Genomic DNA, 27,368 nt, shown 5'->3' on the forward strand with positions numbered 1-27,368 from the left:
AAACATCTTTTACCTCCAATGCATTAAGTTACAGGCTCATCTCATGGCTTGTATTTGATATGAATTAAAATCTAAATCACAATTATCATAATCGAAGTAAATCACAATTAGTATTTGACAGTTGTAAAAGGAATCCATTATAATTCAACATTTGTGTTTAGCATATCCTAATTAAAATACATTAGAAATCTGATTTTGATCAACTAAATCAGCTTTAATATCTTAAATTAATGTATATGTGTGACATTTAACATAATGATATAATAAGCCCTTTGAAATATTACTTAAGTGAAAAATGAGGACATTTCAAGCCTCAACTGGGCCACAAATGTAAATATCCAAAACAATATGATTCACAAACACTTTTTAACTATCCAACATTTGGAATCATTTTATTGGCATGATTTTATTAATGTAGTCAATAATTGAATTATTTTCAAGTTTAACGGCTTTGTAATACCTTTGTTACTTGTGATACTACATTATTTTGAAAGTAGTTCATGAAAATCAAATAGGTTAATAACAAAATAAAGGGACTGCAAAAACACATTAAAAAAAAAGAAAAAAAGAAAAGAAAAAAGACTTTCCTAATTACAGGATAAGAAAAGTTACGGAAAATGTGACATGGATATTGCAGGAACTTTCTGCACTGGGAAGTTAGGTGGGGCTCAATGTGATGTTTGTGCGAAATCCCATGGTCCATATGTTTTTAGAGTGCATTTTAAGACATGCGATGGTAAAAGAAATTGATCCCCAACTCACTTGAGCCACGCCAGAGGAAAAGCTGGGGAAATAAATTCCTACCATTAAAATATCCTCAAGCTCCACCTTGATGTTCACATGTCATCCAAATCATTTATAAATGGTAATTTCCACTTGAATGTGATATAAAACTTTTTTGTCTATACAAATGTTTTGATGGTGATTGTTCAATCCTCACTGTTTCTTCTCATGTGGCCCACATGAGTCTTGGATTTGGCTCATTTTTGGTCGAATGTCCTAAAATGAGCTCGCAAAATGAATGAATGGAATGGATTTCACAAAAACATGACCGTAGCCCCACATTTCCCAACCCAGGAACTTTGGCAATGGGGTCCCCAAAATGTAAATCTACCATCATCAATTACCACCAAATGCATGCCCCAATTGACGCCTATAGAATTGATAATAGAAAATACGGCATTAATTAGGAAGCAAATAAAAAGCATCCAAATAAATAAAATCAAATAGCTCAAGTGGATTCAGGCCTAGTGCCCTTACATACAAGGGATTTATTAAAACGCTGATCCTCATAACTCGCGTATCAAGCGGTGCAGAACGTCAAAAATCAACGGAGGACAGCCGATGCTAGAAAAACAGACAGGTGTGGCCCACCAAATGAGCCGATGGACCTGATTTTGATGCCACGTGATCTTGTGGTGCACACATGACACATTGCCTGGAAAGAGAGCTCCATCCTGATGAAGGATCGGTACCCCACATGTGTGCAATGCTGGCAGGCGTGGGACCTCACACGTGTGCAATGTTGTCTCATGCGGGGACGAGGATTGCGTCTTATCCCCGCCCGTATCCGGCTGGGAAACGGGCAGTGGCTCCGAGTGGCCACCGTGATGTATAGATTTTATCCACACTGTTCATCCATTTTTCCGTATCATTTCAGGAATTTGATTCAAAACGGAGGTAGATTCAAGATCCTGGTGGATCACACAATGAGAATTAAAATTTTACCGTTGAAAACTTCTTGTGGGCCACAGAAGTTATGGATCGAGCTGATATTTTTGTTTTTCCTTCATTTAGGTCTATGAAACATTATGAATAGTTTGGATGGCAAATAAGCATCACAGTGGGCCCTAGAAGAGTTTCAACGGTAAAAATCCTTGTAACCGATGATTCCTGTGGTGTGGTTCACTTGAGATTTGGATCTTCCTAAAATTTAATTGTATTCTGTAAAGTTCCATGTAGAAATGGATGAACGGTGTGGATAAAACGCATACATCACGGTGGCCACTCGGAGCCCCTGCCCGTTCTCAGCTGGAGACGGGCGGGGATAGGACGCAATCCGCGTTCCTCGTGCGGGGTCGGCCCGTAGCATATTCCTAACCGAACGAAGGCACCGTTAATTTCAGATCCGTCGTCTCTCTCCTCTCGCTCTCTCGCAGGGGAAACGCCTCTTCTCCTTCTCTCGGAGGCGAAAATCTCCCCTGCATCTTTTTCTAGTCATGGAGGCGCATCACGCATCTCTAGGTCGTCGAACGGTACAGATCTCTCCTCATATATTCCCTCTTTCTCTCTCTCTCTCTCACCAATCCGTACGATCTAGGGCTTGCTTTTCCATTATCCTATTTTTCCTTATTTCCCCCACATACATGAATACATCCTCAGCTGGAAGAAATCCGTCAAAAGAGAGCGGCAGAAAGGATAGGCAAACCTTCTGCCGGCTCGGATCTTCCAACGCCGAGTCCGCACGGTATGCTTTCTCTCTCTCTCTCTCTCTCTCTCTCTCTCTATATATATATATATAATTTTGAATTCTCTTGTAAATTTGAATTTTATTTCCTCTTTTGTTTTTTCCTTTTCTTTTTTAAATAATTGCAGGGATGCATAAATCGGATAGTGGGAATCGAATTTCCGAGGTACAGTATTGATGGACATTGTTGATTTCCGTAAATTTTCTTTTCGATCATTTTGAATTGTTGTTAAATCAGTCTTTAGCTATCTTTTGTTACTCGTCTAGCATGATCTGAACCATCGCCCATTTTGAATTGTTGTTAAATCTGTCCTTGGCAATCTGTCGTTACTTATTTAGCATGATCTGCACCATTGGCCTGGTGGGCTCCACCACTGATTGGCTTGGGTCCCAAACATCAGTTGATAAGACAATCCTAACCATCTGATCTGTGGCCTGTGAATGGACGGCTGCAAACATTGATTTTCTTTTGCATTGACCATAAATTGATGAGTAGTTATATCTTTTGCATAAATACTCTGATACTTGAAGGTTATGGCTACAGTTTACTAACACAGCCACCATTTACTCTCCGCTGTACATGCTATGTGTACATGTCGATCCTGGCAGGCCCCACTATAGTTGGTGCATCCTGAAAATCACACGGATTGAACAATCCTAACCATCCAATTTGTGACCATCAAATGGATGGTAAAATAAATTGGTTGGAGCTTAAAATTCAACAATTGAAATCAGATGTTTAAAACCACTCGATCAGGGTGATTTTTGGGATATCCTCCATTGGAAACAGGGCCCATGATGACAAGCTTTAGTTCTGTACATGCACACCATTCGTATGGGGCATTCGGGAGATGGGGGTTGAGCGCAGTCTGCCCTACTCTATATGCATGCAAGGTTTAGATATCAGTATATATTTCTTTTATCTTTTTAACATCGAATGCAGATATGTAAAGAACCCAATACACAATTTTGTATGTAGGTATGTACGTATGTGTACGTACATATATAGGACCAGCTTGAGAGGGCCTTCATTGGTTACTTCTATTATAATATGGGATCTAGTAGTGAAGTTTCACAACAGAATTGCATGATGAAAAAGCTTCCCATCTCTTGGAGACTGCATAACCCCTATAAAAGTGGCCTTATCAAACTTGCTGGTGTATTACTTGTCCCTCTTCGAGATTCCAATGTTGGTGACTATAAAGTTTGAGAAGATTCAAAGGGGATTTTCTATGGCAAGATAAAAGTGAAAAGTGAACATTCCACTTAAATAGGCAGGACAGGGTTCTAAAAACAAAAAGGGAAGGGGGCCTTGGTTTGGAGTGGATTAGAGAGAGAAACTGAAGTCTCTTAAGCAAATGGTGGTGGAGGCTTGGAAAGGAAATTCAAGCTTCATGGAAAAGAGTGGTAAAAGTGAAATGCATAGAAGAGATGTCCGCCGTCTGTTTAAGGAAGGGGATGCTAGGATCAAAAGGCTTGACCTTGTTAATTTTTCCCTTTTGGGTAAATGGGTGTGGAGATTTGGCATTGCAAAGTCTAGTCTATGGAGTATCATTATTGCTGCTAAATATGGGTTGTCCCCAATGGGATGATGGATTAAAGATTCCTCTCTCGACCGTGCTTCTTTTGTTTGGAAAGCAATTTCTCAGATTGCCCCTAATGTCTTTAATGAGGTTAGGTTTTCAAATAGGGATGGTTTTAAGGTCAGGTTCTGGGAGGATTTGCCGCTCCGTTCTGTTTTCCCTAACCGGGCAACCCTCTCGCCCTCGATAAATATCTTCGTTGCGGATTGCTTCTTTTTAGAGAATAGCTCTAGACTCTAGGCTCCTCCTTGTCATAGGAATCTCCCCGACTTTGAATTTGATAGCTTGCCAATCCTTCTTTCTTGCCTGGAGGGTTTATCTATCCTATTGGGTGCTAAGGATTCACTGGTTTGGACAATTTGGAAGTTTTTGGTCCCTTGGTGAAAGTTATTGCTCCTCTTGTTTGGGCCCTTGGTGCTTCGTCAAAAGTTGCTGCCTTCATTTGGTTAATAGGCAGAAAGATGATTTTTATGGTTGATGATCTTCAAAAGAGGGGCATGGTGCTTCTTAATGCTTTGTATTCTTTGCCTTGACATGGAGGAATCAATAAATCATCTTTTTATTCACTATTCATTCTCTAAGATTGTTTGGTTAGACATTCTTCGATCTATAGGAATCTCCTGGGTTATGCCTGCTTCGATCGACTCCCCTTTTTTTTTTTTTTTCTTTTCTTGGCACCGTGATTCGGTTGGTAGCTTCACTTCTCGGAAATGGAGGCTGGCCCTGTTGGCATTTCTTTCGTCTATGTGGTTGGAGAGGAACAACCACATTTGTCGGAATCTTCGCAGCTCTCTAGGTGGGTTCATCAATAAGGTTTTGGAGTCTTTGAATGAGTGGACTTATTGATTCACTTGTGTTTGGATTTGGTGCTTTGTATTTTTAACTTTTCTGTAGCTGTTGTCTTTCCCCTTGTAATTTAGATTTTCCTTTTGGCCTCGGCATTTTGCTGTTCGTTGTATAGTTTTTATTTTTTGTAGCCTTTGGCCCTAATAATATGCATCGTCTTTCAAAAAAAAAAGTGAAATGCATAGAACACCCAATGAGGTATAGGATCCAGGTGTAGCGAATTGTGCTTATGGCTCCAAAGCATAAAAGGGAAATTATATATGAGATGCCTCTAATATTTGTGGAAGAACTTTGAAAGAGGGTCAAGATTCAACGGAAATAAAGGTGACAGCCTGTGCTTATGGGAGGATAAATGGTTAGATGAGAAGTCATTGGGAAAATGAATTGTTTAACCGAAACACAAAAGCACTTCTGGATCCTAACCCTCCCTAATAAGGAATGATTGCATTTTTAACTATTCTCAATTGTTAGTTGAAGATCTCATCAGCAATGTTAAAAAGTTCTTTGTTTGATTGGACTTCTATCTCCAAAGCTTTCTCTTCCAAGAGGCGAATAGATGTGCTATTAGGCTGCTCTTTATCGCTGGGTGATTTCAATCTTTCATCTGGATGGGTTGCGCTGCTTATGGCGGCTTGGAAATTCAATGCATGCGGAGTCTCCAATGCGAGTATGGTGAAAGCTGGTATTTGGGGGTTGTTGAGGATTCTGAGGGGAGGTCAATTCTCTCATTCTCAGGACCAGCTATCCCATGCCCTTCACTGCAAGCACCAAGCGGAGGCCTGCCTTAGTAATTAGGTAGGCACTTTGCACCTTGGGAGCAGCACAGTTTGGCCTGTTTATCATTGAAGGTCAGATGCCATTCATTCAGCAATGGTTGGCCTCTAAATCTGAACCTTTAGTGACATGGAGGGCTTAAACATCCCATTTTCTCTTATTAGCAAGGAGTCCAGCTTGTAATTTAGCAAGCAAGGGCGCATTGCGCTCTTCCTTTTTTATTGAGGTCTACTTCCCTTCTCTTTGCTTTTTTTTAAAATAAAAAATAAAAAAAATAGATCACTTGCTTGCTCCAAATAATAATAAAAATAATCCTAACCCTACCCACACCTCTTCTTCCAAAGAATGTGCCCTGGCTTGCTCTGCTGAAAGCTGATGACAGAATTGCCCATTTCAAAATGGCGCCTTTGTCAATGAGCATAGCTGTGGAAATCTGATTGACCTTGAATATTCTATTGATCCTCTCTTTCCTAAATTCCCAACAGATAGCGTATGGAGTAAGACTCCACAATGCCCTTTTTAGAAGGGACCTCACAGCTGAATAGAGGTCAAGTTGCAACCTGTCTACCTATCAGAAACTGAAGAGGACTCCAGAGTATGGAAGCGGAACTTGTTGAGCAATTTCTCTGAAGAGTTGTCTTTTGAAGTCGTGCACTCGTGCTAAATAATACTCTCATTAGTTCCCCACTTCTTTCTCGAAGTCATTCTCTTCTACCCAGGGATGAGAAGATTGCATTATAGTTGAATGAAGCATAAAGTAAAATGGCAACAGATTCGGGTGTGAGGGTGGGGAAGTGTTGGTTTCATAATGCTAGCAAGTATAAACAGCTAGGACGTGGGAGCGGGTGTGTGATTCTGAACCGCGTTTCAAAGCAGGAGCAGCACCTGATTAGAAGGTTCGTGCAACTAAGTATCGCAGTAGTCTCATGGCTTACTCAGGTTCCATTCCCCATGGAATCACTCATGTGGCTGAAGCCTTGTTGCTTAGAGATGCTCTCTGCATTTTTTTGGTGAGTTCAATTTTGTCTTCTTCTTCTTCTTCTTCTTCTTTTTTCACATAAAAGATAAAAACAAGAAAACAACGATAAGAGAAGCACAATACGCTCCTAAACACCAAACAGAATTGTATCTCCCACCCAACACAATCTACTAGCTACACACTTTTGCATGATCATACAAATGCACCAAAATTGTAAGATCTTAATAAAGTGCCTATTTAGCCAAATCGTCTGCTTCAAAGTTAGCCTCCCTCGGGATGTGGGAGAGTTAGACATAGACATTTGCACTGTTTTTTTTTGGAAGGATATTGACATTTGCACTGTGATCATATACTTTGTCCATCCAGTTCGCATCCTCAAGCGCTGTGACCAGATCTACCCAATTGAGAGTAATAGTTGAATCACCTTCAATGATTACAGGGGAAAGTTGGTTATTTACACCAGCTTGATCACTTGGAGCATAGCTGAAGCTTCAGCAACATCAGAACTACAAATGCCTGTAGGTCGAGAGAATTCTAAGATCGGCACCACCCTATGATCTTGAAGATTACCTCAATACCAGCTGGCTGGGGCTACCGAACGAACTTCCATCGAAGTTTGGTTTATACACCTTCTAGAGGGAGATTCCGAACTATATTAGGCTTCAATTCTCTCCACTTGCAGTTTGCTACCTTTATCAATTTCAAACTAATTGTTTGCTTGGTCAGACCGTTGGGCCTTTTGTCTGCTTTCCACCAGTCTATTATCATACCACTAGCTTTTTCAAATTTTTTTCAAAGGAGACTTGTCCAATGTAATTTAGTGGGCAAAAGAAGCAGGATCTGAACCAAGGGATTTTAGTTATATTTTCAACAAAATTAGGTAGATCACCTCTAGGATAAGCAGTTCGTGTACTCATGTTGGTAGAGAGCCTTTCATCATCAATGAGCTGGCTAAAGAGGGTGTGAGCCATTCTGCACTTTGTTCTTTGAAAAAAAAAAGAAGATAAACGATTAGAATAAATTATTATCCAATGTTTTGCAATCGTTCAACGTTCTTTGGGTTATGCTGGATGAGATCAAAGATTTATTCAGATAGTGGTGGTCGAATGGTCACAAGGGCAAGAAGAATTCCAAATGGGACCTGTTGCATATAGACCTCCTTTGGAGCATTTGGGTGGAAAGAAATGATTGCTGTTTTAGAAATAAAAGCAACTCTATGTCTGGGGTCTCTAGTAAGGTGTGGTCTCTCATATGAGGGATTGGTTGTGTTGACGTTCCCTCTCGGGCATGGGTTGCCTTTTGGCTATTTTATCTTTATTTTGCTTTTGTTCTTCTGTTGCTTTTTTTGGCCTTTGGCTTCAATAAATTCAGTATCTTTCACAAATGGTACTATGAGGTCGACCTCATGGGAATCGAGCTGTCTGTGCCCCACTGTGATGTGCATCGGACATCCACACTGTGCATTTGGTAGGTCTCCTCTGGGTTATGGGTTATCCCAAAAATCAGTTGTATCCAGAACTCAAGCGGACCACACCATCTTAAATAGTGTGAAATCATGCCTAAAACATCTAAAAGCACTTGTTAGGTCCCACCTGAGTTTTGGATGTAGCTGAAACTTGGTGTTTCCCCTCAGACGCACAATGGATGGGCTAGATTACTAAACTACATCTCAGTGGGCCCTATAAGTGATCATGAAGATTTCAATGGGTGGATATCCACTCTCAACTGTTTCTATGGTGTGGCCCACCTAAGTCATGGATTGACCTGATTTAGGCATGTGGCCCACCACGGAAGGGTGCATCTGATTGATGGGGTGGATGTGTGCGTGTGCGTGTGTGATTCATAAAAGTTGCAAACCACTTTGAGGGGATCCACACTCATATGTTTCCAACCTTTTTATCCTAGTTTAAAATAAAAGGTGGGAACAGGGAACTATGTAATGATCAGGTCAACAGATAACCTACCTAAAACCTTGCACTCAACTAGGGCTGTAAATGGGTCGGACATTGCAATATCTACATCTGATATCCGACTTGGACATTGGATACGGAAACATATTTGGATATTGTCCAAAGAAGTCAGGTATGAGTCGGATACGGATATTATCCAAAGAAGTTGGATAGTTGGGCAATCCAATATCCGATTAATCTTTAATTAAAAAACAAGTTAAACACTTAATAAAAATAACAAAATACCTAAAAATTAGGAAAACAATTCCATAATGTAATTAGCTAATATCAAGCTCCAAATCCTAATGCATCTAAACAAAAACTTACTTTGAAAATGATTAGTCAATAATAGCAACAATCATATCAAGCTCCAAATCCTAAAGCATCTAAACGAAAAACTTACTATGAAAAAGATAAGCCAATAATAGCAACAATCACCATATCAACCTCATCATCTGTGTCAACGTTAGGCAACACTGAGGAATTTAAATATCATATATTAGTATTTAATATTTTATTCAAAAATATTATTAGTGGAGTAAATTATGAATGCCCTCAAGTAATCGAGTAAGCAGATATGGATATGGTTATATCAGTATGCGATCTGCTCAGTAGTCTGGTAATTGTATAATTGGGTAAATCGGGTAAAAATCCCATGTGGGATCTGGTTTTCTAGGGTCAGATAATTGGCTAAACAGATATCCATTGCCAGCCCTACACCCAACCTTTACGCAGCACCAGAATATACAGAATGCCAGAAAAGTGTTTAGCCCTTGTGAGGGGATACAGCATTCAGGAATAGAAAATTCAATATCATTCGAATTTCCAGAGAATATATTTCTTGTAATTCAGGGATGTATAAGCCATTAATGATATTCTTTATGTTTTGAATGGCAGAAGGAGATTCATGATTTATTATCTCAACTCAAAGACCTTGAGAAAAAGAATGCTGAATTGGAAAATGAGAACAAAATATTATCTTCAAAGGTATGCAATCGGACTTGAAGTAATTTTATCAATAATTATGCAGAAGGGAGTTGTAAGTGCTGATTGTTTGGTTCTAAAAATTCTGTCTCACTCTTTCAGTTGGAGGTAAGGAAAGTAGAGAATGATGCATTACAAAAGCGCTTAGCTGATCTGGTAAATGGGTGGGCATGGATTTGCGTTACAACATTTGAATGCAAAATTTTCAAATACTTGCTAATGGAAATATGCTTTTGTTTCCTTTATTTTTTATTTTCTATGATAAATTGAAGGAGGAGAACAGTATACCTTCTCTGAGGAAAGCTCTCAGGGATGTTTCAATGGAAAAGGATGCAGCAGTCGTTGCACGGGTACATGTTATTTTTTCTTTCTATCCTTTTTATTTATTTCTTTTTCATTATTAGAATTACCTAAGATTGGCACATTCTTTTGCTTTAGTTCATTAAGTCACTTTGATCTTTAGTATAGGAGGATCTTTTGGCTCAACTTAGAACAGTTAAGAAGCGTTTAAAGGAGGCTGAAGAGGAACAATACAGAGTATGTATCTTATATTTTGGCCTTGAGTTTCTAAAATGACTTCAAAATAAGTTTTTGTGCTGATGGATAATATTGCTTTAGGCCGAAGAAGATGCAGCGGCTTTGAGAGCAGAAATGAACTCTCTGCAGCAACAAGGAATGGAAAATCCATTTGTTGGCATTCCCTCTATTGGTAATTCACTAGATAACTTCCAAGCCATGGAGAAGGAAATATCTGATTTAAAGACCGAGTTACAGGTATAATTTGTTTATTGTCCTTTTCCAATGTTAATGGGTCTTTATGAATGCTTTGTTGATGGATTTTCCATGGTGAATGTCTACCAATCCATAGCAAGAGTCCTTGTTAAGACAACAGGACCAACAAAGACTAGCAGAGGAGCAAATCCGCACTTCCACCCTCATGGCTGAAAAGAATGTGCTGGAAGAAAGATTAGAGGCATTGTCCAAAAAGGCTTCAGGTACTATTCCATAAAGAAGGTCATTTTATTGATGACATCAATTAGACAACGTCAAGAAGGTTCTCTTGTGAAGTTAAAATCCCCAAAGGTCCAAATCTTGATGACAAATTATTGATTCTCTCAACTCACTTTTCTATCATATTTTAGTCACCTTTTACGTTTTAAGTTGTCTGCCTAAACTGTATGCTTCACAGAATTACTTGAGCTGTTCCCGAGGTGCAGAGTTGGATGATTATTAATAATGGGCAACTTGAATTGTGGTTATAAATACAGAATCAGCTTATGAAATTGTGATAGGCTGTATGAAATTGTATTGTAAAATTGCATTGCAATTTGCAAGATATGTTAGGTTTCTTTAGCCATTGAGGATAATATGAAAACTTAGAAAGGAGAAAATATATAATGCTATTGAAGAATCCACATTATGTTAGTCTCAAATTTCAGTCATTCAGTTGGGATGCTTGATATAAGTTTTGACTTTTGAAATAAAGAAAAAAGTTTTTGAGAAGCTAAAGAACTTCACCTTGAGTTGCAATGACATGAGCTTTGTAGTTATCAACCATATAACCTAAGAAATCAAACATTACACCAATACACCTCATTATTGATCCCATTTGATTCTTTGTTGATTCAAATGACACTGGAGTTTGTAAAATCAAATTTCTGCATCACACATTGTTGGCGCTTGTTGTGGAAATTAGGGTAGATGCAGTGCAAGAGGGGTCCATTAATGCCTTTTTATGGGCCTGCTAGTTTGGTTGATGCTACAAACATTGAACCCTTGCCTCAAAAGAAGCTTTGTAAAACACGCATGAGCATGATACGGTGCATTCATGACAATTGTGATTAAGTTGTGCTTATTCTATTACTTTTGTGCCACTTGAAGTATTGATTGGCAGGATTGTGATTAACTGTGTGGGCAACATTCGGTGGACCAAATGACCTTTGATTGACGTGATTCCAAGTTTTGATTGCCGGTCATTGAATTACCTTTACAACGGGTATTAAATTGTCCCCATCCAACCCTTAATGAAGGAGATATGGCCGATTTACCAAAGTGGTGCAGTGCAGGTCCGGGATTTAACATAATAATGGTCTAGATAACTTTGGTTCAAACGAGTCATATTTGGATCTAGCGGTGTGGTCGTGTATTAAAGATTCTAGATCCAGGTGCCAATGCCTTAGATCTATTGAAACACAACTAGACTTACATTGATTAAGAGAGATCTTAAGAAATCAACACATAATCATCACATATTAACAATCAATAGCAATCTGACGTACATAAAAGTATGATCTTACTTTGCTACAAAGCATAAATAATATGTAAAACACAAATCGGGAACCACTCACTTCGATCTAAGAAGCCGACAACTGAGATCTGACGGCCATGATCTAATGGCTTGCGAAGCACAGTCCTCCTCTCTCTAGTTCTCTCACTCTCTCTCTCTATATCACGGCTACAAGGTCCAGTCTGCATGCTTGCATGGCTAACTTATCATGACTGGACTAGCTAGACTTATCAAGTCCGGCCATATACGTGGCTAACCTGACACAAGTTAGGCTGGCTAAAATCGTTAGATCAGTCCACAAATGTGGCTAACCCAACACCACTAGAACTCAAGCTAGTAGCACCCCATTTTCCTAAGCCCCTCTCCCCTTTAAATAAGCTAATGGGCTCCTCATTTCCCCTCTCTTTTACATGTGGGACAGTTCCCTGGATGCTTTAAAAAGTCTAAACCCCCCTCACCAGGGTGCCACTCTCAAAGTGCTATAACGGTCAACATTCCTCATGAGGTAAACCATTAAAAAAATCAAGGTTACTTGAGGTCTCTTTGACGGTTTGGTTTCGGGGTGGCCTAATTGATGGATATGGGGATGGGACGTGAGGTTTAACAGTTGGATTATGATGATATGGGGGTGGAGACAAAGTCTCTAGGCATCTCTAAGTGGTTGCCAAGTCTAACGTATGGTCGAAATTCCAAAATGATTGATATTTAGGGGTTATCCGGGCATGTTGGGATTTCACGGCCTAACCTGCCATTCATAACTTGGGCGCTGTATATCTTAATGAGGCAATGTTAGATTGGCTCGAAAATTGATGTGTGGTTAATTTTTGGTGTAGAAAGAAATGGTCGGGTTAGTTCGTCGGATAGGTGGCCAGATGAGGGGATTTCAGTTTAAACGATCATGATCGGGCAATCTGATTTGAAAAGTGCGCTGTCCATAAGCTAGATCTAGGTTTGATTGACTAAACCTACGGTGAATTTGATATAATGACATGTTTAGATGCTAAAATTAGTGGAATTTGATTTGTAGGGTCATATGGGATTTTTTTCTCTAAAAATATGAAATATTCATATAAGCTACATAAAAATTCAATTTATAACCCCCAAAATAAAAAATAAAAATAAATAAATAAAAATAAATAAATAAATAAATAAAAAATCCTGAAATCACTTTAGTTATTACAATCAACCAGCAAATTAGTTGCACATTCTTACTCACGATACGAAAAAATGGTGTGGCAAGCGTCCCATTTTGGTTGAACATATATGCTCTATAAGTTGTTCCTGTTGGGTTTGCCTGAATATGAGAAGTCCAAACACTCCTTCGCAATTATCATCCACATCTTTGGAACTCACTGGAAACCAGGTTCAACAAAAATCTCCTTAATAGGCATCCATTGTCGTCTTATTGACCTCACACGGTTTTTTAGTTGGTTTTTGTTAAGTTGATTGTCAAAGCGTTGAATCATGAAGTCCCTCATTTCCAACCAATGATGATGATCACCGTTTTCTCCATTTTGTAGCCATTCTCTCTTTGTTGGCTGATAAACTCTGGGAGATAGTGATCTATTTCGGCTGTCCATTGCTTGTTTGCGATTTGATTTCGCAATAAATGATGAACAACACAATTGTGAATGAAGCAAAGTTATCATGCTTGGCATTTGTAGAAGTGCCCTACTATGAAGATGATTGGATTATGAAAATCAGGCTGATGCAACTCTACATGTAGGCCACACACATATTGGTAATCAGATTGACATGGACTCTAATAAGTGGTCCGGTGAATTATTGAGCCCAATGGGCCTCATACTTGGGACCACTTTTTTGGACCACTCGGATGTTCAACGCATGTGAAAATGGTTTATTATACAGAAATGCATGTCAGATTTCTTACATGTGGGATGCATGTGAACATTCCCTCCCCATTCATCGCTACTCATCATTTTCATGTTCAGAAAATCGCCCCAAAATCAAGCAAGCTGTCACGTGAGATGTAATGAAATCGTGTGCACCTTGCACTAGTGGAGGTGGAAGGTCTGATAAGGTTATTCATTACCATTACTGTTCAGGGCCAGTATGACAGAATGCCAACGAATTGTGGAGATGAACTCGTCAATTTAATGTGGTCTTCACAGCTCTATTCAAATGACCATTGGCAAAAGCCGAAGCAACCTTCATACGTATCGACAGCCACAAGACTCATTCATAAAATAGGTGAAAAAAGGGATTCCCTGTGAAATCTTGTGATTGCAACGAAATGCAAGAAACACAGACTCATTTTAGAGGGTTTGGTTTCACACTCATTTGTACAATCTATCATCTCTCTATAAAAAAAAATGTACAATCTGTCATGGTACCTGCCAATTTTATGGTACCTGCCAATTTTATTTTAAACTGGAAGACTTCTTACCTAAGATGATAAGGATGAGGGTTGCAGGCACAGCGTTCGAACCAACTATCCGGCAGTCAGATTTCAGGCCTCCATTGAGAGGGCTTGTTGGGGAAGAGGGTTGAGCTTCATGTGGAAGACCATTGTGGTTTCTATGATAGAGGGTGTATATGGGCGTGGGTTATTACGTCACTTTCCAAGTAGGTAAACTTTATGATGCTAGCTCAATGGTCGCAAGATTTCCCTTAGAAAGAAGAAAACTCGAAGGTCCACTTTTGCAAAAGAAATTGAATGTCGCAGTTTTTGAAGAATTGTGTGGAATATAAAACTTTTTTCCTTACCCTCATTCTGCAAGCAGAAGAAAACTTCCCATCAAAAGGAACCCTGTTTTCATTTCCACAGGATTCCAAGGTATTCTCACTATTCAAACAAACCCCATAGGTAGTTCTGAGAAATCCTTTTCTTTTGTTTATAGATAGTTCCTATAGATATTTTATAAAACAAAAGAAAGAAATTATCTCACAGATAGTTCAGAGGAATCTTTTCCTTTTGTTTAAATGACTGGTTTTCATGAGCTGCTTTTTTATTTTATTTTATTTATTTATTGGCAGAAGAAGCAGAAGAAGCTGCTCGCAATGCACTTTCAATGGTAATAATCAAAGTTCTATGTAAATAATTTATCTTTTATCCCTTGTCTGGTTTTCACTGTATGCAACGACATAAACTCTGGATAGTGATATTTAATGTCTCGTTCTTTGTCTATATATGTCTGGATGATATTTAATTTCTGGAGAGTATCTCTATGTTGATTTTAGATTTAGATATATAGTTGTATTTTTAATGGCTCATTTTTTCTTGTGCTTGGATAATATCGTCATACAACGCTCGGGCCAAAAAATTGTGCAACAATGTTTGGTTTTTTAGTTTGGACAAGTGGATCCATGGTTCAGTGATCCAAACCATCGATATTATGATTTACGAGCCCCACTGTGGATGGTCTATGCACCAAAAGTCACCTAGACTGGAAGAATTCTAACCTTTCAATGGGTTTTCAACAAATAGAAGCTTGAAGAGATGAAAGTCACGAAATACAGCAAAGGTTCCCATTCAACCAAGAAGAGGCCAAATATTGTACAGCTAGGATCTTATAATCTAGGGGACTTTTCGTGCATGACTGTCCATTACAAGGCACTTTATAGTTTATATCAATGGTTTGGTAATCGGAACATGGACCCAATGCATACAAAACTTAAAACATACATGGTACTGTACAACCTTTTTGGCCCAAGTATTTCTAATCATCTCTACATATAATACCGATGTTTTTGTGTGATGATAAACAGTTAATAACATTATGTGATATGAATCCTTTTATTATTCAGTTATGAATGCTTCTACTATTCAGTTGTTGTTATTCTTGTTGTTAACAATAATAATAATAATAATAATTATTATTATTATTAGTTGCACCAACTATCATGGGATTAAACTTATGAGCCATAGTATAAGGCTTTGGGTGTGAATGATCGAGCAGAGACTAAGGCATGAAACAAATGTATCAGAAAATTAGTTTTGTTTAATGCCTGGGAGGATTACCACTGAAGCTATTTTCCTACTTGGACAATTGATGGAGAAATATAGAGAGAAGAGGAAGGATCTCCATCTGGTCTTTATTGACTTAGGGAAAGCATATAATAGGGTCCCTAGAGAGTTAATCTGGTGGATGTTGGGAAGAAAGAATCTCAAGAGGATATGTTGACATGATCAAGGGTATGCATGAGGGAGTGGTAAAAAAATGTGAGGATCACTAGTGGAGAGATAAGTGAGTTCCCAATTACCCTTGTCTTACACCAAGGGTCAACATTGAGTTTGTACTTTTTCACATTGGTTATAGATTAGTTAACAAGGCATTTGCAAGAAGAGATCTCATGGCGGATGTTATTTCCCAATAACATAGTTTTGATTGACAATCTCTCTCTCTTAAAAAAATGTTTTGATTGACAAGACAAGGGAGGGCATAAACACAAAGCTAGATTTATGGAAAGATGCTTTAGAATCTAGAGGATTTAAAATTAGCTGGACTAAAACAGAGGACACGGAGTGCAGTTTTTTTTAGCATTTTTAATTTCTGAAATAATGCGAAACCTGCTCCCCCCTGAATAGAGAATGAAGACCACCAGTTTACCACTTTGTCAGAGAAACCCTCTATCTCTAACCAAGCCAATTCGAAGAGAAAATCGTGGGGGCCCCAATCCTCTTTTTTTTTTTTTTGAAAGGCAACTGATTTTATTGAGGGCAATCCCCCTCTCTTTTTTTAAAAGGGAAACTTCTTTCAGCAATAAAGAGACGGAAAATTTGCCCTTCCAACATTCCTCTTCGTGCCAAATATTTGAGTTCCATATTACCACAATTCCCCTCGCCAATCCAACTGCGTCTAAAGCTTTCCATTCTTTATGTCTGCCCCACCATAATGAATTTACAATACCCTGATTGATTACCTGCAATTTGGTTTCTTGAAACGCTGCCATATGAACCTTGTACCTTTTACACATATCCTTCACATGTGCTCTTTTTTGAGAGCATCCTAGACCCCTGACGTTCCAGCTTATAATCTTCATTGGACATATTCTAATCCCTTTCCCCCTCCATCTGTATGACCTGTTTCTACCTGCTTCTTATTTTCATTTCCAGCTACCAGTCGGTGCACCCCTCTGTTACTGCCGCTGTTCTGTTCTTGTGTATCTTGAACTGCAATCTGATCTTGTACCTCCTGTTGAGTTATTTGCCTTCCATTTTCTTCCACAACATCGAACAATGCCACGTAGTCTTTTGGCCTATCACCAGACGTCACCTCCCCTAACCTTGTCACCTCCATTGTGAATAATTTAATGCGTTTCATACCCTGACTCATGGAGACTTTTCCATTTCTTATCACTCGCAGATTTGCACCGCAAGATGGGGAAGGGTGTCTTTAAGGCTGCAATGTTCGGCAATTAAAGAACATGTACATAGGATGAGTGTAGTTGAAATGAGGATGTTGAGATATATGAGTGGCAAGATGGGGAAGGATATCTTTAAGGCCGCAATGTCCAATCTCCCCATCTATTTTCTGTCTATATTTAAGTGCCCAAAGTTAGAATTGGTGAGATTGGAGCAGATTAGGCTGGATTTTTTGTGGAAGTGAGCAGAAGATATTTTTTTTTTCACCTGATGAAATGGGAGGATGTATGTAAACCCAAGGATCAAGGGGATGCTGGTTTGAGAAGTTTGGAGATTTTGAACTCGGCTTAGTTAGGAAAGTGGATATGGAGGTTTGGAGTGGAAGAGGGTAGTTTGTGGAGGGGAGTGATGAATAGGAATATGGTGTAGAGGAAAGGGGGATGGACAAAATCTTCATCAATGTATAGGGCTTCCTCTCTTTGGAAATCTATGGCCTTGCTAAAAAGCAAGCTTTGGGAAAGGGTGGGACTCTCGTTAGGAGATGGAACGAATATTAGGTTTTGAGAGGATGTATATTTGGATTATCAAAAGTTGAGTAAAATGTTTCCCTCATTAGCAGGAATCTCGGCAGAGGCAAATATATTAGTTGCTCGATGTTTTTCTTCTTGTGGAGGTGAAACTATTTGGGCTCCTCCTTGTAGAAGGAATTTGAATGATGAAGAGATTGAAGAATTGATTCGGCTATTAGATATGTTGAGCAAGGTGCATCCATCAAGTCAAGCGACAAATTTGTTGGTATGGTTAAAAGAAAAGTCAGGTAAATCCTTCAACATGATGCTCAATGGAGAATCTTCAGTGCATGAAGTTTGCTATACAACTCACTTGTGAAGTTACAATGCTCCTCCCCAGGTGGCAGCGTTAGCTTGGTTAGTTGGTAGGAACAAGGTTCTTAAGGTAATTTGTCTAAGAAAAACATGGCTCTTCCGAATACGTGCTTGATGTGCTATGAGGATGACAAATCTGTGGACCATCTTTTCATTCACTGTTCTTTTGCCAGGAAAAAATGAGAGAGTTTCTTCATCTTGTTTGTAATAGAGTGGGTCTCCCCAAGGTCGGTTGATCAATTTTTCTATCCTTGGCGTGGTGGGAGCATTGGGAAAAGTGGGAAGAGAGCTTGGCATCTTTGCTTATTAGTTGGGATATGGTCCATTTGGTTAGAGAGGAACAATCGATATTTCAGGAATTGCAAGTATCAAAGATTAATATCGCAAAATCGTATGTTTTGGAGTGGGCAAGAGCATCTTCCAAAGATATCATCCATTTCTCTGATTATGGTCTCCATTGTAAATGGTTTTTGTTTTTTCCTTTTACTTTTTCTTATAATATTTTTCGGCTTCGGCCCGTATTCAGTAAATTATCACCGTTTCAAACAAAAAAAAAGATACGAGGAAGGATAGAATTTGGAATAAGTGCATTCAAGGGAACTTGCAAGGCGTACCAATAGGTAATAAGATGAGGGGAAGTAGAATTAGATGGTTTGATCATGTGCAACAGAGACTAAGAACCATGCCGGTTAGGAGTGAGTTGGTACAAGTTGAAGGCTCTTTACCTCTTAAAAAAATGACTTGATGGCCTAGGTCTAACTGAAGGCCTGGCCCTTGATAATGGAATGGCGGAATAGGATTCATGGAACCGACGCTAATTAATTGGGAAAGGCTTAGATTATTATTATTATTTGTCATCATCATCATCACTTGATATGTATGCTGCAATAGAAGATATGTCACATCACAATGCTCACCGTCACTACTTTTTGGAGACCTGCTTTTTCATGTGCTTAACTCAGTCTTTGGTGATACCATCATTTCATATAATGTCTATCATATTGGTAAGGTTCCCATCTATATTAGTTGGTTACCCCATTGGATGTCAAGTTCTGTATTTACCTTTCACATTGGTTGCACTCATTCCACTTTAAGAGTCTGTACATTACATCAGTAGGTTTTAATATTCAGTTCGGTGCGCTGCTATAGTCCTTTTCAGGTGATGACATGCCTATAAGCACTTTATTGTCTTCTCAGGTTAAATATATGTAGCTAGTCCTACAATTCTCTGACTCACATGGGACCATATGCCTAAGATTTTCTTCCACAATTCTCCATCACTTTCATCTTACTTGGGGCTATTTTCTTCCTAGTAAAGTAGGAGTTTTTAAATTACTGTTTGAATCAGGCAATCTGTGACCTTCTCGTAACTTATTAATTAGGGGCAGCAATGGATCTGACTAGGGCCGAGCCGAGGTTGGCCCTTGTCTGGTCCTAGTTCCCTTAGCACTAGAAAATAGTTAAATGATCAAAGGTTTGAAATAGTCCACTTTAAGTTTATTTATTTATATATTTTGGGTATTCCCATCTTCAACGATCCTCGTCATATAAATTGTTTGGACGATTGAAACATGACCCGTATCCAACAAGTGTCTTCAAACTACCCATGAATGGTGAATGGAACTGCTCACAAGTGTCTTTAAATCGTCTTACTCTTTTTCCACGATGGTGTCCCTCTTGTTTAGTGGACTGGGCCATTCATCATTTTCTCAGGCCCAACCTTGCAGCCTGGACCCAGCCCTTAGGGTGAAGTTTGGGGTCCCAGACCCTGGCCCTACATGGCGATCACCCGCCTGGTCCGGGCAGCATTGCTCGACAAGGCCCCCTATTGTTAATTGGTATATTACTTTTCAAAAATGAAAAGGAGAAAAAAGAAAGAAAGGAAGAAAGAAAAGGAAAAAGAAGTTCTGTCATCAATAGTATTCTTGTAATGTGTACATTACCGTTTTGTTTGTTTTCTTAACTGTGGTCTTTTCATTATTTTGAGCAGCAAGACAGGGAGAAACTTGAGAAGCAATTGCATGATATGGCAATGATGGTTGAGAAATTGGAAAGTAGTAGACAAAAACTTCTTATGGAGGTAATCATTTTTTCCCCCTCAATTACCAAGGCAGGATTTTGGAGGTCCCCATTAATTCTGATGGTCAAGTTATTACATAACTTGCTGACAGATTGACTCACAATCGTCTGAGATAGAGAGGCTCTTCGAGGAAAACTCTAATCTGTCTGCCTCCTATGAAGATGCCAAAGGGGTGGTGGTACAGTGGGAGAACCAGGTATGCGTAAAGGCTAGAGATTTCAAGACAGACAGTGTTTGCTTGCATATCATATCTGTTTGTTCTGTTATTCATGGATATACATTTTATCATTTGTTGCCTTGATTCGTTTCTGACAATTTTCGAGCAGATGCATGCCTATGATGTGCTTTTAGTTGGTTCCACTCATATACTGTCTGATTATGTGGTCTGTGTGCATGCACATTTGGGTATTGGGGCAATGTCGAGGTCTGTTAGTAAGGACGTGAGATGAAGAAAATACAGGTGAGTTGTTCTTGAAAAGAACAAATATGAGTAAAATGGAACATGCGCATCTGGGTTATCTTGAAGGAGTCCGTGTCAGGTCCGGAACAGATTTATTCTTTCAAACCTGCATTCCATTAACTGAAAATATCATTTCAATCATATCGATTAAAGCAGGCTTGAGAAAATGGGAGATATTACCAAGCATTGTTCATTAGCCTACAGCTTTACACCCTAACCCCATCATTTCGAACTTCGGAAGTGGAAGGTGTTTGAAAGTGATTTAACATCTCTTTACCATTAGAATGACGTGTGTCTGCATCAGATCAATGTCAGACAACCTTAGGAATTTATTAGATATAAGTGAAGAGCTGAGGGCAAAACAACAGAATATAATGTAATCACTTACTTCTCAGGCATGGGGAATCATTATGAACCGAGCCAGGCATCAAGCCATCTGTCCATATTGCACATCGTTAAATCTACCATTCTAAACCCTGACTTTATCATATTTTTGTATGGTAACCTGCAAAAACTCGAGTGACCGAAAATTGAAAACCAACAGTGTAATTAAATGCATAAATAGAATTTTTGATGTCATGCCTTGAAATGCATAAATTGAATTTTAGATGTCATGCCTTGAATCTTCACATGAAGGTGAAGAACCTCCCAGAATCCAATATCAACAGAAACATTTCGAAGGGGTAAAAGCAAAGATTTCAACCGTAGGGAAGTAGTCTACATGTAGAACCAAGTTCAAAATCATCACAACTAGTTGACTACCTCTCTAATTTATAAAGATTTGTGTGATCATCAACCCGAGGATTTGCAGTGTTCTCACCACCTCAGTCTTTCAATTTGTTCTTGTGGAGACTGGTGGTTCAGTGAGCCAAACTGTCTGTCTGATTGGCCCTGTTGTAGATAGACCACGCAGTGTACATTTTCCAAAACGTACCATCCAATCTTTGGTGTTTTCCAGTTGAGAGTGGACACTTGCTGTATTTCTGCTCTTATCTTATCTACTTTAGGCCACATATTGAAAGTTAAAATGGTATTATCTTGGAGATTTTGGGGGTGTGGTCTACCCACTTTGTGCCCCATCAAACCAACAGTCTGGATCACTAAGTCATTGGGTGCCAATACATATTGAAAACTGAGGATACTGTGCATATCCTCAGGTTGAGGGTCATAAAAATGTTTTTTAGAACATATTCATACCGTATCTGTTTCCAGCACTCCAGTATTAAGTGGATTGGCCATGTGCTGTTGTGATGCCATATCAGATCTCCTAGGCTCAAAGTGTGAGTGGCCGTGCGAAGTTCTTTGTTTAGATCTCTAAACTCGATTTTCGTTGTTACTCGGAATGAGCACAGCTGCTTGTACTCCAATGACAAAGGGACCTCATGTCTGATGTCAACTTGGTGTATCTGCATAGATTCTTCTGTCCCTTTTATGTATTATTGACCACCAATGGAACTTGCAGGTGAAAGACTGCCTGAAGCAGAATGAAGAGCTCCGCAGCCTGCTGGATAAACTGCGAGCAGACCAAGCTAATATGTTGCATGTAAGAGACAGGGAGGTTCGTTTAGGAGTGGAACCTGAAAATGATGGCAAAAATGCATCTGGTGCTCAAGCATATTCATCTGAAAATCTATCGCTCAAGGTAAGATCTTTAGAGTTTGTTAGGGTGTTCCAGCTTCCCGAGTCAGATGGGATATTTATATTCCATCCTTTCATCTTGGCACAGAAACAGCAAAAACTCCACTTCTTTTTTGCTTTGACATCTATAAATTCAAGCTTCCCATAATTTTGAAAAATAAAATGAGACCATTTTTTTGAATTTGCTCTTAGAATGTGTTTGGATGTACCATGAAATCACACTTACGCGGGGTGTCCATAGTGGACGGAGTACTCTTGGCATTTGGGCCTGTATGGGGATGGAATTCCACATTATGCATTCTCGGTTTTCATGCTTTTCCCACACCCCAAATCACTAGTGAGGTAAGAATATGAAGCAAGAAGGTCATGTAATTTTGAGTACCTGCTCTCTAATCACAAGTGAGGCAAGAACAGGATGGGATCTTCCCGTTCTCAAATCACATTATGCATTCTCGGTTTTCATGCTTTTCCCACACCCCAAATCACTAGTGAGGTAAGAATATGAAGCAATAAGGTCCCATCCAACACTTGTGATGTAATTTTGAGTACCCGCTCTCAAATCACAAGTGAGGCAAGAACAGGATGGGATCTTCCTGTTCTCATCACAGATGTGATTTGCTTTGGAGGAAGTTAGAAAACCAGAGTATCCATAGTATGAGTTCCATTTCTGCACTGCCCCTGTTGGCAAGCTCACTATCTGCTTGGAGGAACCACCTACTGTGATATTTTGTGGTAAAATAGAAAACGAAGATGGGCTTCTTCTTCTTCTTCTTCTTCTTCTTCTTTTCTCTCTCTAATGATAACAAAGATAGCCATATCCTCCAGGTAGCCTGAATTTGTAAGTGCATAAACAAAAGGTGGATGTTTTCTTCACATTCTCTACACATCGAAGTGCAGCCTGTTTGTTTTCCAGAAAATGGTGGTGTTTTGCTCATTCGTTATTAAATCAAGATATCATGATGTGGAAAAGTGCAGTTTCCTGCAGCCCAGCATTCTTGAGAACATTCTTCCATGTGTTGAGGGAATCTTTTACCATAGCGCTGCACTGACATCAACAAGGATTGGGAAGGGAATGAAAACTTAGAGAAGCACAAATTAATTTCCTAAATAATCAGAAAATTTGTAATCATGATATTGTTTAGGGCGTTTTTGATTGTACCAAATATCGTGAAATTTCATGATATTTTGTGCTAAATTAGACTGATATCCTGAGACATCATGAAATTTCACGATATTTTGTGCTAAATTAGACTGATATCCTGGGATATCATGAAATTTCATGATATTGTGTAAATAAACACACCGTTAATCCCTGGTAGTGTTACCTTTCAAAAATAAATGAACACACCATTAACTTCTATCCTTTGGATTTTATTACAGCTGTTCCGACTTCATAACATGTAACGAAAACCTACTTGATACAATCATGCGGATTCTGTTCTAACTCTTCCTTACTCTTCTCTGTGTCGGGATCTATGCAGGGCCAACTAGCCAAAGAACAGAGCAGAGCAGAGGCTCTTTCTGCACAGGTCATGCAGCTTTCCGCTGAACTCAAACATGCAGTCCAAGCATACAACAACCTCGCATGCCTGTATTATCCCCCTCCTTTCCAAATTCTCTTTGTTTCTCTATCTTTGCCAAGTCCACTGCACTTCATGCCCACAAAGCTTGGGTCATGTTGGAAATTCAAGCTGTGAATCTGGTGGGCTCCACATTTTGATGATCTGGTGAACAAATCAGGGTGTTCAACACTTCACTCCAACTACATGCCTATGGAAAACAGTGGGCAGTTTTAGAAAATTACCAGTTGATAACCATCTGTGATCAAGGTTTAGACAAGACTGATGGTAGTTCACCCCCATTTTCAACATGGTGCTGCCTAGTCCTCATCATCCAAAGTGTGTCAGCCTATGGATGGAGCGTGGCTAAAAAATCTTAGTGATTGAGCAAATCCTAAACCCCCACCACCCCCCCCCCTCCCCCCCCGCAATTGGTGGCTGTCAAGTGGATGGTAAGATGTTTAAGAGTAAGATGGTGATCCAATTTCAATGAGCAAAATCAAATGGTTCCAATCATCTGCTCAATATATCTTTTCGGGTTGCTCCTGCAATCGGTTCAACAATTTGGACAGTCTGGATTGCCGTAAAACCATGCCTCATGAGACCGGAGAGTCACCACCACTCAAAATGGTGAACCATAATAGGAGTTCAGCTCTTGAACATACACGTTTGGACTGCCTGACGAGCGGACTAGCCAGTTTTTTGGGCCATGTCATCTAGATTGGGTCCCACCTGATGCACAGCTTTTGTACATGCCAGTTGGATGCACGGACCCCCACCATGCCATAATATGGAATGGATGTTCAGCTTTTAAAAATTGCCAAATGTCGGTGTGCACACTGGGCACCTGATAAGTGCAATTTTTTTGGGTGGATCCCACCATAGTTAGAGGTGGGCATGGGACAACCCGATCCGGCTAACTACTCGTTTGATTCGGTCCTATCTGACTCAACCCGAACCGAATGGGTGAGTCGGTCCAAACCGAGTAAGCTTCGCCCAATCCAAACTCAAAACGAGTTGAGTTTGAGTTACCCAGTAACTCGACCAGACTCGACCTGAAACTCGATCCGGTTAGACTCGACTCGATCCGACTCTCTAACCCTACCCCGACCCGATCCCGGCATTTCTCTCTCCCTCCCTCATCCTCCTCTTCCAAGCCTGGCAACCACCCACCACCATCACCCTCCTCTCTCTCCTCTCCACTCCCTCCCTCCCTCTCTCATCCTCCTCTTCCAAGCCCGGCAACCACCCACCACCATCACCCTCCTCCTCCTCTCTCCTCTCCACTCCCTCCCTCCCTCATCTCTCAATCCGACTCAGTGCCAACTCGACCCGACTCGGTACTTCTGATCGGATCGGACTCGGTCCGGATCAGTCCAGGCCAGACTGAACTCGGATCGAGTCAGGCATGCTGGACTCGGTATCGAGTCAGATCGAGTTCGGATCAGGCCTATTTCAAAACCGGATCGAGTCGAGTCAGCCCTAACTCAGTCCGACTCGACTCGATGCCCAGCTCTAACCATAGTCAATATGCCTGTTTTGCTGCAGCATGTGGAGGTACCTGCAGGTTTGGCAAGATTGTTGTTCCTTCTGCCAGATTTTCTATTCATGAGCTTAAGTTTTTTAATGCATGTGTTGCAGCTACAAACCAATTCTCCGTAACATCGAGAGCAGCCTAATGAAAATGAAGCAGGACAGCTTTGTAACAGTCCAATGATACAGAAGAAATCAGAGATTGCAGAAGAATTTCAGCTGTGGGTCGTGAAAATCACTGCATAGCCCTTTATGTACTATGTTGTGTTAGCATTATGCAATTAGTGTGTTGCAAGCTTGTAAGGCCCCTGTCATTTGGTGGGAAAGAGTTGTGTAGTTATTGGGTTGTGCAGGAGCATGCCATCCACTCACTTAGGCCTCGTTTGGATGCACAGCCGAATCAATTTGGAAATGTTCAGTTTCACAGCATCATGGATTGTAGTGAAATACCTTTCCGAGCCGGAACAAGAAGGTGATTGCAATGTGGGAGCCCAAATAGTCAAGATGCATCCAAACACTTGGGATGGGAGGCATGCTTATCATTTTTTATTTTTAAAAAATATTTTTTAATTTTTGGTCCTGGACAGAGATGGTCATTTGGGAATTCTCAATTCTAGAAGAGGTGATGCAAGTCCTCCATTGCCCCTTATCTATCATACCATATCTGAAGAAAATCCTGGGCTTGACTTTGCTTTGCTTCACGGCCAAAGCAAACGGTCAAAGAACAAAAAGTAAATATATTTTGTATTGAGTTTGCTGACCTTCCGCATTGATGTTTGAGCAATCTTAAGGCCCTGTTAGGTAGTTTAAAAACCCAAAAGCTTGACTCGTTATTCAGTCAGGTTGGGTTAACTCAAAGACCTAGACTAAAAATGGCTGGAATGGTCGTAAACGTTTAAATTAGTTATCTTTGGCATTTGCATTATAAAATAAGGGTGGTTCCATGGCTTGATGGTTTGGTACTAAGCACCTCTTAAAGAAGTTTTTTTTTTCTTTATTTTTCACACACTCACACCCACACATGCGCGCCATAAGGGCACTTGAACTCATGTCCTCAGTGTTCAAACTCATGGAGTGTACCACCAGGCATGAGTATGAACTCACACAGGTGACATGTCTCAAAGAACTTCGGGTTCAGATCTTCCCACAATCTTTTTAGCCTGAGAAGGTGACTCAGATCACATCGAGTTGGCTGAGATAGCGAGTTGACTTGATGAGTCATGGTCAGTTTTGATTAGTGAGTTGACTTGACGAGTCATTGTCAGTTTGGATTTTCCAATTGACTTGGCTCTAAATTTCATCCAGTCGAGTTGACTCAGCCAAGTTTCGAGTCAAGGCAGCGGGTTTTAGAAGTATGTTAAAAATGAGTTCATTGCACAAGAATTATGTATTAGTGGGTATCTAAGCTATTCATGCTACATTGCTTCCCACCCTATGGATGGCTTGTCCTGGAAAGAAGGCCAGTCCATCCATCAGGTGGATTGCAATTTGCCAAAACCAATATCAGCTTAGATAAGGTACTGTCCTTAGTGGCGCACGTTCAATGTGCACTACCACTCACTGACTCGACTGGCTTGAATTTCTGGCCAGTTCTATTACACGGTGGGTCCCAACTGCTGGGTGGCTTAGATAGTGGTCTTACATGCAGGCCCATTTGGATGGGCTTCTATATACATGTGGGATCACTGAGCCCTTCCTACTAACATCTTGTCCTCCAAACTACTACGAGGGTCCCTAACCATGGCTTAGTGGTAGACTCATAAGAGTTTCAATACTAAGGTGAAGCATCATAGAAGTGATTAAGAGAAAATCTAGATAAGACTCAGCCGAGTCGTGACCGAGTTGACCCGCATCTTGTTCAATGCTGGACCAAATTACGTTTATGGTCGAGCAGACTCAAGTTTTCAAATTAATGGCCATACTCTCATGTGAATCTGCACCATCAAACTGATGTGACCTATCATGGATGGCCCACAGTACAAAAACTTCCCTATTAGCCATCCCTAAAATATCACTAAT

The 27,368-nt window shown here is 39.9% G+C and overlaps 1 protein-coding gene across 2 annotated transcripts; it reads left to right on the forward strand.

The window, feature by feature from the left end:
- Nucleotides 1–2,094: 2,094 nt before the first annotated feature.
- On the forward strand, nucleotides 2,095–26,100 carry LOC131243837 (uncharacterized). Of its 2 annotated transcripts, none has more exons than XM_058243436.1 (15): nucleotides 2,095–2,255; nucleotides 2,383–2,467; nucleotides 2,596–2,633; nucleotides 9,496–9,585; nucleotides 9,685–9,738; nucleotides 9,855–9,932; nucleotides 10,051–10,119; nucleotides 10,201–10,356; nucleotides 10,451–10,577; nucleotides 14,867–14,904; nucleotides 20,070–20,159; nucleotides 20,251–20,355; nucleotides 22,082–22,261; nucleotides 23,739–23,848; nucleotides 25,458–26,100. In XM_058243436.1, exons 1-15 carry the CDS (start codon nucleotides 2,220–2,222, stop codon nucleotides 25,531–25,533), a joined length of 1,332 nt encoding a protein of 443 aa, XP_058099419.1. In that variant the 5' UTR covers nucleotides 2,095–2,219; the 3' UTR covers nucleotides 25,534–26,100. The 2 variants fall into 2 exon arrangements, with proteins under 2 accessions (XP_058099419.1, XP_058099418.1); XM_058243435.1 differs by having other exon boundaries at nucleotides 10,451–10,576; nucleotides 14,863–14,904.
- The last annotated feature ends 1,268 nt before the right edge of the window (nucleotides 26,101–27,368 follow it).

The sequence above is a fragment of the Magnolia sinica genome, chromosome 4, assembly GCF_029962835.1.
Source record: "Magnolia sinica isolate HGM2019 chromosome 4, MsV1, whole genome shotgun sequence".
NCBI classification, from domain to species: Eukaryota; Viridiplantae; Streptophyta; class Magnoliopsida; order Magnoliales; family Magnoliaceae; genus Magnolia; species Magnolia sinica.